Raw genomic sequence first — 13,840 nt, forward strand, 5'->3', positions numbered from 1 at the left:
TCCCGTTCCACCTCATCACCATGAGAATCTCCCGTTCCACCTCATCATGATGAGAATCTCCCGTTCCACCTCATCACCATAAGAATCTCCCGTTCCACCTCATCACCATGAGAATCTCCCGTTCCACCAAATCATGAGAATCTCCCGTTCCACCTCATCACCATGAGAATCTCCCGTTCCACCTCATCACCATGAGAATCTCCCGTTCCACCTCATCATGATGAGAATCTCCCGTTCCACCTCATCACCATGAGAATCTCCCGTTCCACCTCATCACCATGAGAATCTCCCGTTCCACCTCATCACCATGAGAATCTCCCGTTCCACCTCATCACCATGAGAATCTCCCGTTCCACCTCATCACCATGAGAATCTCCCATTCCACCTCATCACCATGAGAATCTCCCGTTCCACCTCATCACCATGAGAATCTCCCATTCCACCTCATCACCATGAGAATCTCCCGTTCCACCTCATCACCATGAGAATCTTCCGTTCCACCTCATCACCATGAGAATCTCCCGTTCCACCTCATCACGATGAGAATCTCCCGTTCCACCTCATCACCATGAGAATCTCCCGTTCCACCTCATCACCATGAGAATCTCCCGTTCCACCTCATCATGATGAGAATCTCCCGTTCCACCTCATCACCATGAGAATCTCCCGTTCCACCTCATCACCATGAGAATCTCCCGTTCCACCTCATCACCATGAGAATCTCCCGTTCCACCTCATCACCATGAGAATCTCCCGTTCCACCTCATCACCATGAGAATCTCCCGTTCCACTTCATCACCATGAGAATCTCCCGTTCCACCTCATCACCATGAGAATCTCCCGTTCCACCTCATCACCATGAGAATCTCCCGTTCCACCTCATCACCATGAGAATCTCCCGTTCCACCTCATCACCATGAGAATCTCCCGTTCCACCTCATCACCATGAGAATCTCCCGTTCCACTTCATCACCATGAGAATCTCCCGTTCCACTTCATCACCATGAGAATCTCCCGTTCCACCTCATCACCATGAGAATCTCCCGTTCCACCTCATCACCATGAGAATCTCCCGTTCCACCTCATCACCATGAGAATCTCCCGTTCCACCTCATCACCATGAGAATCTCCCATTCCACCTCATCACCATGAGAATCTCCCGTTCCACCTCATCACCATGAGAATCTCCCATTCCACCTCATCACCATGAGAATCTCCCGTTCCACCTCATCACCATGAGAATCTTCCGTTCCACCTCATCACCATGAGAATCTCCCGTTCCACCTCATCACGATGAGAATCTCCCGTTCCACCTCATCACCATGAGAATCTCCCGTTCCACCTCATCACCATGAGAATCTCCCGTTCCACCTCATCATGATGAGAATCTCCCGTTCCACCTCATCACCATGAGAATCTCCCGTTCCACCTCATCACCATGAGAATCTCCCGTTCCACCTCATCATGATGAGAATCTCCCATTCCACCTCATCACCATGAGAATCTCCCGTTCCACCTCATCATGATGAGAATCTCCCGTTCCACCTCATCATGATGAGAATCTCCCGTTCCACCTCATCACCATGAGAATCTCCCGTTCCACCTCATCATGATGAGAATCTCCCGTTCCACCTCATCATGATGAGAATCTCCCATTCCACCTCATCACCATGAGGATCTCCCGTTCCACCTCATCACCATGAGAATCTCCCGTTCCACCTCATCATGATGAGAATCTCCCGTTCCACCTCATCACCATGAGAATCTCCCGTTCCACCTCATCATGATGAGAATCTCCCGTTCCACCTCATCACCATGAGAATCTCCCGTTCCACCTCATCACCATGAGAATCTCCCGTTCCACCTCATCACCATGAGAATCTCCCGTTCCACCTCATCATGATGAGAATCTCCCATTCCACCTCATCACCATGAGAATCTCCCGTTCCACCTCATCATGATGAGAATCTCCCGTTCCACCTCATCATGATGAGAATCTCCCGTTCCACCTCATCACCATGAGAATCTCCCGTTCCACCTCATCATGATGAGAATCTCCCGTTCCACCTCATCATGATGAGAATCTCCCATTCCACCTCATCACCATGAGGATCTCCCGTTCCACCTCATCACCATGAGAATCTCCCGTTCCACCTCATCATGATGAGAATCTCCCATTCCACCTCATCACCATGAGAATCTCCCGTTCCACCTCATCACCATGAGAATCTCCCGTTCCACCTCATCACCATGAGAATCTCCCGTTTTATGTGACTGTGGAGGCCGTTGGAGGACAGTGAACTCATCATCATGGTGGAGATGATGTGAGCTTTGTGACATGGTGCATCATCCTGCTGGAAGTTTCCATCAGAAGATGCTACACTGTGCTCAGAAAGGGATGGACATGGTCAGCAGCAGGACTCAGGTAGGCTGTGCTGGTTAAACCATGTCATGCTGGTACTAAGGGGACCAAACTGGGACCAGAATATGGCTGGCTAAATATTTGTGTTAACAAGTGGAGCTGATAAGGTGGTTAGTATAGTATAAGTAGAAAAGTACACCTACTAATTATTAAAGTATTACTAAATCCAGTTAAATAATACCAGATGACTGCCAAATTATGCAAATTAACTAAGATAACAGACAGGGTTTAAATATCTCTATGACGATAAAAAAAAGGAGAAAAAATAATCAAATAATAAAAAAAGTCAACAAAACATGAGAATTGAAAGGATGAAATGATGAGGATGACAAATATGGGATCAATGAAATGCAAAAGGAAACAAACAGACAAAACCTGCAGACAGAAATGAAATCCATTTTGATTTTCTTTAGCTTTTGTTCTTGTTATTATGTAATAGAGGCGACTGGCCCTCGACATGGCAGTGCCCAGGGGTCCCGTCATTTTATGATCTATTCATCTCACCACAACGTGACATCCCAGGGGCGCACGTGAGTATCACGCCATTCTGGTGCACGTTTTATATGTCATGGCTGCTAGTGATGGGTTGTTGATGAACGAACCTGCTCTAAGAACTGATTCTTTTTTAGAATGAACAATTCCTGTCCAATAGCTGAAACTTTAGAAGGGGCGGGGCTTGAATTTGATCGACACACCACCTGTCATGGCGAGGAAGGACAAGAATCACACCACTATGTAAAGAAGAAAGAACCTTTTAGAAGACTGGAAGAGTCGTTCAGGCTGCAAACTGGAATTCACATTAAAATACAAATACTGAAAAAAATTAGAGATTTTCAACTTTAAAATGTCATAATGTTGAATTTTTGGCCCTTATTTACTTGTATGCTTGCGGTGTTCAGCTTTGATTAAATAATTAAACATAATTATATTTTCTCATTTAAAAAAATACATGGAAATAATCTCATAAAGAAAAAAACATGTTTACCAACAACAACAATAAAAACACTCATAAAAGCTGAATTGGATTGAAATAGAAGCTCTGAGTGAAACTGTATGGAGACCCATTTGGGAGCCAAAAAGTCGACTCTTCTAAAGGAACTGACTCAAAAGAGGCGGATCTTTGAAAAGAGATTAACTTCCCGCTAATGGCTGCACATTTCCAGCATCCTCTGAACCCAACACAACTGGACAGATGTGGCTGATCTCTCAGACACATCGGTAAACATAACTACCCCCCCACCCCCACCTATCTCCTGTCCAGCACACCTGGTGACAACCTGGAATGGTGGGCGGGTCAGGAGGTCAGAAGCAGAAACCAGTTTAAGCTGAAGGCAGAGACCAGTTCCTGGTGAAGACTCAGAAGGAAAGTAAACCGGAAGGAAAGTTTAGACACTTCTGTTTGCTGATCAATACAAATCGATGACTTCATCATATTTTCATTCGGTGTATTTGGGGCGTGTTCGATCAATAAATCTGTCACATTTACAGCTGTGTGTGCGCGCGCGGGTGTGTGTACATAATAAAAAGTGGTGTGAGTAATGTGGGGCAGAGAGAGAGAGAGAGAGAAAGTTGTTTGGCTTCATCAGCCGGTCACGTGTCTGATCTGGATGCAGTTAATCCACCGGAACTCTGCCCCCCGCGCGCGCTGGTCTACTTATTAAACCCGACCTGCAGTCTGCAGATCTGTTGGCTTGTTTCAGAGTGAAGCATCGTCTCACGCAGCCATGACGCACCTCGCTGCTCTTCTTCCTCTCATCGCAGCATCATCCTCCCTGCTGCGCAGCAGCGCTGCGTCACCCTCCATCCTCTGCGCCTGGACCAAAGCTGCGTCTGCGCACGCAGTGCACCGCACGTTCCTCCGCAGCGACCCCCAGCTGAGCCCCCCATCCCTGCGGCTGTATCACGGCGTGTGGTCCGGGGAGCGCGCTCTGCTCGCGTGCTCCTGGAGCGATGACGCAGCAGTGGTGCGGAGCTACCTGTCGTTGTGCCGGAAGCGCGCGCGGGAGTTTCAGAGTGAAAAGTTAGATTTGGAGTCCATGTTTGACGCAGAGCAGTGCGCATCTCTGGGGGTGCGGGAGCGCGCAGGGGGAAGGCGCGTGAGGAGCGCAGGTGGTCCTGAAGATGAAAGGTCAGAGGTCAGGATCCATCCGCGCGTGAAGCGCGGCTTCATCGTCCCCGGGACTCTGTGGTGCGGCTCCGGGAACAAGGCGCCTTCATATGCAGATTTGGGTACGTGGGTTCAGTTTTTCCTGCGCGTGACGCAGACCAGACAGGTTTCATTTCCAGAACAACAAACCAGCAGATGTTTATGTGCAACTGGTGCGAGCTCGCTGCTGTGCACGCGCTCAGCTACCACCAGATGCTCTCACACGCAGTTTAACTCCTGAGCAGCTTCTTCCCTCAGGCCGTCAGTCCATAACCTGTTTGTGTCAGACTCCGTTGGAGAGGATTCACATCTTACCGCTGCAACCGCTCTGCTCGCCCTGCATCCTCTCTGAGACTACTGAGTTAGATGCAACTAGTTAACTAGTCCCACATCCTCTAGTGAGTTTGATGCAACTAGTTAACTAGTCCAGCATCTTCTAGTGAGTTAGATGCAACTAGTTAACTAGTCCCACATCCTCTAGTGAGTTTGATGCAACTAGTTAACTAGTCCAGCATCTTCTAGTGAGTTAGATGCAACTAGTTAACTAGTCCCACATCCTCTAGTGAGTTAGATGCAACAATTTAACTAGTCCAGCATCTTCTAGTGAGTTAGATGCAACTAGTTAACTAGTCCCACATCCTCTAGTGAGTTAGATGCAACTAGTTACCTAGTCCCACATCCTCTAGTGAGTTTGATGCAACTAGTTAACTAGTCCAGCATCTTCTAGTGAGTTTGATGCAACTAGTTAACTCGTCCCGCATCTTCTCGTGAGTTAGATGCAACTAGTTAACTAGTCCCACATCTTCTAGTGAGTTAGATGCAACTAGTCAACTAGTCCCACATCCTCTAGTGAGTTTGATGCAACTAGTTAACTAGTCCAGCATCTTCTAGTGAGTTAGATGCAACTAGTTAACTCGTCCCGCATCCTCTAGTGAGTTAGATGCAACTAGTTACCTAGTCCCACATCCTCTAGTGAGTTTGATGCAACTAGTTAACTAGTCCAGCATCTTCTAGTGAATTAGATGCAACTAGTTAACTAGTCCAGCATCTTCTAGTGAGTTTGATGCAACTAGTTAACTCGTCCCGCATCTTCTCGTGCGTTAGATGCAACTAGTTAACTAGTCAAGCATCTTCTAGTGAGTTAGATGCAACTAGTCAACTCGTCAAGCATCTTCTAGTGAGTTAGATGCAACTAGTTAACAGCATCTCTCCCCACAACACTAGACAGTGAGTCTCATAGGAATGTTCTAGATCAGGTGTCAAACTCCAGTAGTTTCTGTTGTCTCCATGCTCCAACGCACTTGATCAAAATTAATAAATAGGTTGATGAGAGACTGTTGGATCCATTTGATTTGAATCAGGTGTGTTTGAACAGGGAAACAACAAAAACCTGCTGCCCATGAAGACTGGAGCTTGGCACCCCTGTTCTATATGAACCTTTGAGAACTTGAGATGTAAAGAGAACAACTTGGAGATGTTTTACTGTCCAGACGTCATGACAGGAAAATCATCATTTAGATTCCAGGGGCTGGTTGTAAACTTGTTGAAAGCAACTAAAAGCTTCTGGTTCCGGAGCAGAAGAATCAGAAATTCAGCATGACGGCAGAAATGATCACATAGAAAATGTGATGACAGCTTGTCAGATTTACACCAGATTTATTAAGTTTAATCAGGACGGTCTGTGAGCTCAGACTGATTCAGCAGGTCGGTTGTCTCTTATTATGCTGAGATAATAAGACAAACATGAACCTTTGGCAGGAAGTGAGATCCGACACAACATATAGTAAGAATGATACTCGCTGCAATAAAGCTGATTTAATCATTTCATTATTTTTAACCTGCAAATTTATGACAAACCACTTTTATTTATTTATTTTTTAATCAATTTATTTTGTTTCTATTGATTTATTAAATTGTAGTCACTCATAATTATTCATCCTATTTGTTTTTATTTATCTGAATTTAAGGTGTAAATGTATTTTATTTTTTATTCATTTCTTTTTCTCCAGAGTTATTTATTTCTATAAATAAATATATATTTTCTAAATTAATTCAGGCATTCAGGGGTTGAATAAAAGCAGTGACATTAAGTGATAAAATGGGGATAAAAAGGTTTAAAAATATAATATGTTAATAATTATAATAATTTTATTATCTATATATTTACATTAACTCGAAGAAGAAATAATGGAGTCTGTGATGTTCAGGAGTATTTATGGAAAAAGTAGATTTTTGTCCTTTAATAACCTGAAAGGGTTGAAAATTGTTGTCCTTGAGCCGGGTTCTGCCGGAGGTTTCCTTCCTGTTAAAAGGGAGTTTTTTCCTTCCCACTGTCGCCAGTGTGCTTGCTCAGGATGGGAGATTGAGTTGGACTCAACTCAATCTGTTGGTTTCCTTATATAGACTGTTATGAATTGGCCTTCATTATGTTTTCCCCTCTGTCTGTAAAGCGTCTTGAGATGGCATTGCCGTGATTTGACGCTATATAAATAAAGTTGAATTGCACTGAATTGAAAATTTGCCCCAAGTTAAACTTTATGAAAAATGTATATTGGAACTACAGATTTATATATTTATTTTATAATATTTATCTTTATTTATCACATGCTCCTAATTCATTTTTTTGTTTTATTCATTATTTGTTTTTAAACATGCAAATAAATTCAGGTATTAAGAGCTTAATAGACTTAAAAAAAATAAAAGATGAATGAATAGATGTAATTCATGTATCTTTTTTACTTAATTTTCTTTTTTTTTAAAAATATTTTGTTTTTGTTATTTTTGTAAAAAAAAATTCATTTAATTTTTTGCTTTTATGCACTCTTTATTATTTATTAATTATATTTATTAGTTGTTATTATTTTATCTATTGGCATTTTACGATATTCCTTTTTCTTATGATTTTATTTCTGTAATTATTTTGATTTTATATATAATTGCAAATAATTCAAGCGTTAAAGAAAATCCGTTTTTTATTTCACTTAAAAAAATGAAAGATTTATTAAGACTAAACCAGCTCCGCCATCTACAGCTGTCGGTTTCATCATTTTATTCCCAAACCTGAGAACATTCAGGGTTAAACGTGAAACCAAACTAAAAATGAACATTTTGTTATTGATCGTTGTCATGGTGATTTCATCAGAGTGCTTGTTATCTCTTCCAGGAGTTTTCTCGGACACGGACAGCTGCTGCCGGGAACACGACCAGTGCAAAGACACCATCCTGTCCTTTCACTCCCAGTTTGGCGTCTTTAACAGCAACATTTTCACCATGTCTCACTGCGACTGCGACAACAAGTAAACCCCCCCTTCCTCTCTGCCACCACGTGACATCCAGCCATGAAGCCATGAAGCATTCCCAGTAATGTGTTTTATTTGTGTTGAAGGTTTCGTAACTGTCTGAGGGAGGCGAACGACAGCATCTCTGACGTGGTGGGATACACCTTCTTCAACCTGCTGAAGATGCACTGCTTCACCTTCTCCCACCAGCTGCAGTGCATGCAGAGAAACTGGTTCGGGATGTAAGTCCACAGAAATGTTTCGCTGCAGATTTTCTGCGTCTGAACCCGCCTATCTGGGATACAGGACGGGTTTGGAACGACTGGATGTCAACATTTGAGTTTTTTAATCAGATAAAATGTCCCAAACTGATCTCAGGCCTTCAGGTTAAATCCGTGTCGTGCCGGCAGTGGATCATTAACCAGAACATTGTCACTGAAAACAGCACAAACATTTCATTTTCCTTCATTTTATTAGGTTTATACAGAGCAAAGCCTGTATTACGGTTCAGTTCATTCACAGAAATCTCACATTAATGTCATCAACATGTTTAATTATTGTAGAATAAACAAGAAAATAGTGGTTTTATCACTTTAAAGTAATGATGTGCAACGTTAAAAAAGGCCTTTCTAATGTTTTATACTTTAAATGTGCAGCGTGTAACTACAGTAAACCATGTTTTTATTGGTATATAATCACTTAACACAAACACCTGTAATGTCTTATTCTCTCAGAATGAAGCATTTATAATCATCAACTGTAGATCCACATGCATAACGGCTGCCACCATTTTTAATACGGTCTCTCTGAATGGACAAACAACTCAGTGTGGAACTTTAAAACCGCAGTACCTGCATAGTTTGGAAGATGCTAGAGCACCGTTTAGGAGAGTAAAAGCACCATAAAAGAAGACAGAAGACAAGTAGTTACCTTCAGTGCAGTTATTGTTGCACCTGAGCCCACTGGATCCAAACACACATGAAAATCTATCAAACATAAATGTTTGAAAGACTGCTATACCCATGGTGACCACTAGATGTCAGTAATTCTCACACACTGAACCTTTAAAATTAGAGGCTTATATTGAAAGTAGTTGTGTAATGTTGTTTATTTTTATGTTTAAAAAACAACTAAGTAAAAAAAAAAAAAAAAAGCTTTTTATTTTATTTTTAATATTTTATCTTAACGAAAGGGAATGGCCACATTTTGAAACTTCAATGTGTTGTAATGTTTGATATTTGCCACTAGGTGTCACTTTATCATCCTAACTGGACTCTGCCAAAAAATCTAATTGATTATTTGGCTAGTGGTCTGGGTAGATCTGGTCTTAGGGGTCAGGGTAGATCTGGTCTTTGTGGTCAGGGTAGATCTGGTCTTAGTGGTCTTGGTGGATCAGGTCCTAGATGTCTGGATGGATCAGGTCTCAGCTATCTGGGTGGATCAGATGTTAGTGGTCTGGGTGGATCAGGTCCTAGTGGTCTGGGTGGATCCGGTCTTAGTGTTCTGGGTGGATCTGGCCTTAATGGTCTGGGTGGATCTGGTCTGAGCTGTTTCTTCCACATGTGTGAATGTTCTGGTTGTGTTTACCCACGATGCCGTGCGCTGAACCAACAATGCCCTTTTTTTTGTAGTGCATTTCCTGTATTTGGTCCGCTTGAAACAGACCTAGACCTGCATTTGAGTCTGCTTCTTTGATCTAGATAATTAATTTAATTAATTCATTCATTCATTCATTATCCAAACCACTTAATCCGATGAAGGGTCGCAGGGGAGCAGGAGCCTATCCCAGCAGTCACTGGGTGAGAGGCAGGGTACACCCTGGACAGCTCACCAGTCCATCGCAGGGCCACACAGAGACAAACAACCATTCACACGCACTGCTATGGGCAATTCAGAGTAACCAATTAACCTAACATGCATGTCTTTGGACGGTGGGAGGGAGCCAGAGAGAACCCACTTATACACGGAGAGAACATGCTAGCCAAGGATTGAACCAGCAACCTTTTTGCTGTGAGGCCACAGTGCTAACCACCATGCCACTGTAAAGCCCTAGATCAGAATCTGTTCACATAAAACCCGAAATGAAGCGACTTTCCAAGCAATTGGAATGAAAACGGCTGCTGTGAACGCAGCCGAAGAACAACGAAGGCACAGAAATCCGTACTGTGTTGGTTTCACAGCCAGATTGAGGTTATGCTGGTTGTGCAGACGTTTGGATGTGTTTATTTGTGCTTTAGAACACAATATTACAATCTGCCTTCTCTTTGCCAGATTTATAAATATTCTACTTGTTTCTGCTTTGATTTACAGGTGCAAGGAGACTCAGATGGCGTTGTATGCTGATGTGCATCCACCCACCCTGTACGAGTCCACCCAGCTGATGGAGGACTGCACCAACAGCTCATGCTCCATTATCAACTCCACTCTGCCCACAGAAGTCCTAGAGAGCAGCACATCACATCCACAGCTCGTCTCCCGCACCACCGCGACATCCACGACCCCCACGACCCCAATGATTTCAGCCGCTTCCCCCTCCATCACCCGAGGTTCCACCTCTACACAGAGACCTACAGAATCCACACCAGAGAGGAAAGACGACCTGGACAATGCTCTGCCAGTCAAACATCAAACTGTGGTGGAGCAGTACGTCGACGCCGCAGGTATTTCACTCTGAAGACGACTCTGACGTCTTCATTTCTCTACGATATTTAAAGTGATGCCTCCTCCCACAGAGCTGCAGACGCCGTGTGGGATCTATAAAGACCTGGATGAGTGTGGGAATAAAATCCCCCCGCTGCAGACTAAGTTTGGTGTCCACAACGCAGAGCAGCGGACCATGTACGACTGCCGCTGTACCGACAGGTAAACCGACATGAGCATTTACCGCATGAGGATGAGTCCCATCGTGTCCTCAAAACAGATTCATTAAAACCTCAGAGTAAATATTTGCAGCCCCCCACAGATGAGATCAGAGTGATCAGAGTCCAGCTATGTTCGGGGTTGACACACTGTGGAGTTTCATAACCCAGATGTGGGCCAAAAGCACAGCAGGCATAGATTCACCCTCTTACATAAGCCGATGGGACTGAATATATCCAGACAGGATGTTACGTATTTGGACATTTCCATAATCGCATGCTGTCTCTTTCTGTTTGTCTTCTTTTCATTGTCTCTTTGTGAGGATGTGACATTGGTCTTTTCTTCCATCTTTTTAGATTATTCCGGACTTTGGCTGAACAGAGGCAGCTGACCGATGTGCAGGGTCTTCTGCTGGGAAACGTATCTCAGTCCTGCTTCCGGCTTCAGGACTGCACGGCGGACAACACGTCAGTATTTCCAGACTAAACGTCCAAACTTTGTCCTGCATGTTACCAAACAACCACTCAGCACAGATATTTTCATTTCAAATGTCTTCTGACTTGTAAAATATTTAAAGTTTGCAGAAGTACAAACTTTATGTCCCAAGTCCAACACAACACTCAGTTTGTCCATTTAACCCTTTAAGACCTATTTATGCTAGAAGATAGGCAGGATACGCAGGCGGTTTTGTCCGCCTTCTGTGTCTATCATGTACGTAAAATGTCAGTTTCTGAGGAGCTTTGCTATCCGTCACTTGACGCAGAAATCTGCAGGAAATAGTGGTGGCAGGGTTGAGTTGTACAGCTGAAATGAAAGAAACAAACCAGAGAAGAAGAAGATGAACGGGAAGACAATGACGCAGAAAGTGTCGAATGAAAAGCACCTGAAGAAGAAGACGAGCAAAAAACTTTGGCTGTGTCCAAAAGTCCACACTTATTGACTACACAGGGCTGCACTATATCCTGAACTCATTCTGTTGGTGATTCAGACACAAAGCTAGCTATTTCTCGTGACTACTGGCTATCACCATGGCAACAGGCACACATTGTTCCAAATACAATCCAAACTCATGTAAAAGTTTATTTTCTTCTGTTGTATTTTATTCTTTCTTTGTTGTATATTTATTCAACAAATAAGAATATAAAATTAATTATAATTTATTCTAAACCTGCTTTGATGTTCGCGTCACTTCTGCCACTTTGAGCTCCTGCTGCAATGCATTGTGGTCTATATCGACCCGTCAAGTGGCCATCAATGCTCACTGCTTTTAAAGATGCATTGTGGGTTATTTTAAGTGTGCTACTTTTTTATCACTGGTCTGTCGGACACCCATAGAAAGTTGTGTGACCAGTATATATGTCTCTATGTCGGGAATAGGGTGGACATTAGGACATAGCCTCTGTGTTTATATCTCTTCTTCTTCTGGTGTTTTGTCGGTTGTAAAGAACCTTACAGCGGTGCCAACCAGCGTCAAAACATGGAAGTGAACTCTGAATCATCACTGCCCCCTAGTGGATGAATTATCACAAAAAGTATGGCAACATTTGAAACATTTATGTACATAAGGAAGCAGAAATGGGCACAGCCTGATAAAAATTGGTGAGAATATAATTTTTTTTAAAAAAAAACTGAAGTCTTTTGTTGGCCTTTTAATAACACTTAAAAATAAAAATAACAAACTTTTTTTTTTGTCCATTTACCTTTTTGTGATGAATATAAAAATGATTTCAGTTCAAAAGATGTCCACCAGGGAGCAGAAGACAAGTATCAGACTGTTTATCACAATGTTTTGAACAAATTTGTACCATAAAGCGATGCAGTAGCCATCCAAAACTTTGTTCAAGGGTTCATTTACATTTCCCAAAAAATAAGAGATTTACAACATTTCCACAAATAAAACCCAAAAACATGAAAAAACAGAACAGAACAATAAAACACCACATTACCTTCCTGGATTAACTCCTTCATGCCCAAATTTATTTATAATTATATAAAAACAACATTAATACGGGAAAAAAGCCTGAGAAAAAAGGCTATTAAATAACAAATAAGTTAACAACAACAAATAAATCAAGATAAATATTAAATAAATACGCAAATCAGAGCTTGATGAGGTTCAAAGATGTTTGTCACAAATGTGCAGCACCAGGCATCAAGGGGTTAATCTGATGTTTTTCAAGATATAGTTGCAATTTGCACCTTTTTTTAAACTGTTAAATATGTTACTTTGCTTTTATTTATCTATTAAAGCTCCCCATACTGACTTATTACTTATTATAATTCAAACATAATTTATTATATTATATTATATTATATTATATTATATTATATTTTATTATATTATAAAATTCCCCCCATTGTCTTATTTTCTTGAGTTTATTTTTTTGTTTCTGTTCATTATATTTTAATCAGGTGTGTTGGAGCAGGAAACATCTGGAAGACCACAGCTGTTTAAATTCTGAATAACAATTAAAATAAAAACAGTTTCTGTAAAAATCATCTGCATCATCTACAATGTGACAGAAACTGTTGGAAAAATACAGCAAAATAAGGAGTAAAATGAAGTGAATCCACTATTAAAATGAACATTTCCTCCTGGTTTTTCAGCAGCTGCGGTGCTGAGGTTGTGACAGCAGAGCGTCCTCCACCGGACCCGAGCAGCCGTCCAGCAGTGATGCTGCAGCCCCATCTACAGGCCGCCAAGATGAAGGCTTGGAGGCCAAACTTCAGGAGAGCTAAGACAAAAAGCAGAACTGTCAGACTCTACAAGCTCTGTGTCAGGATGACCCGACCAAAAAACCCCAAGAGGACCAGAAGACCTGGTCCCAGCACAGAGCAGCCGTCTGAGCCGAGACAGCTGGCCTGAATGGGATCATTTACAGGGAAGCAACAGAAAAAAAGACATTGTGAAATAAATTAGCATGGAAATATATCATATTCAGGCAGTTTTGTAATAATTTACTATATTTTAATTTACTTTAATAATTCATTTTAATCTTTGTGCACAAATGCAAAATGGAAAAATTAGACAAAATTCCAGTTTTTCTACCAGTTTTACTGATAAAATGACAGAAAAAGAAAGAAGGTGCTGGAACCAAAACGTTTATTTCCAAGAAAGTTATTCAAAATATTTCC

At 42.1% G+C, this 13,840-nt stretch overlaps 1 protein-coding gene across 1 annotated transcript; it reads left to right on the top strand.

The window, feature by feature from the left end:
* Positions 1-4,146: 4,146 nt before the first annotated feature.
* Positions 4,147-13,571, top strand: pla2g3 (phospholipase A2 group III; the record flags this gene model as incomplete). The annotated part of the gene is made up of 7 exons (XM_079256985.1): positions 4,147-4,651; positions 7,732-7,864; positions 7,954-8,088; positions 10,157-10,506; positions 10,579-10,708; positions 11,062-11,172; positions 13,313-13,571. 7 exons carry the CDS (start codon positions 4,147-4,149, stop codon positions 13,569-13,571), a joined length of 1,623 nt encoding a protein of 540 aa, XP_079113111.1.
* Between the last annotated feature and the right edge of the window lie 269 nt (positions 13,572-13,840).

This window comes from Telmatherina bonti, assembly GCF_933228915.1.
Source record: "Telmatherina bonti genome assembly, chromosome: 17".
NCBI classification, from domain to species: domain Eukaryota; kingdom Metazoa; phylum Chordata; class Actinopteri; order Atheriniformes; family Telmatherinidae; genus Telmatherina; species Telmatherina bonti.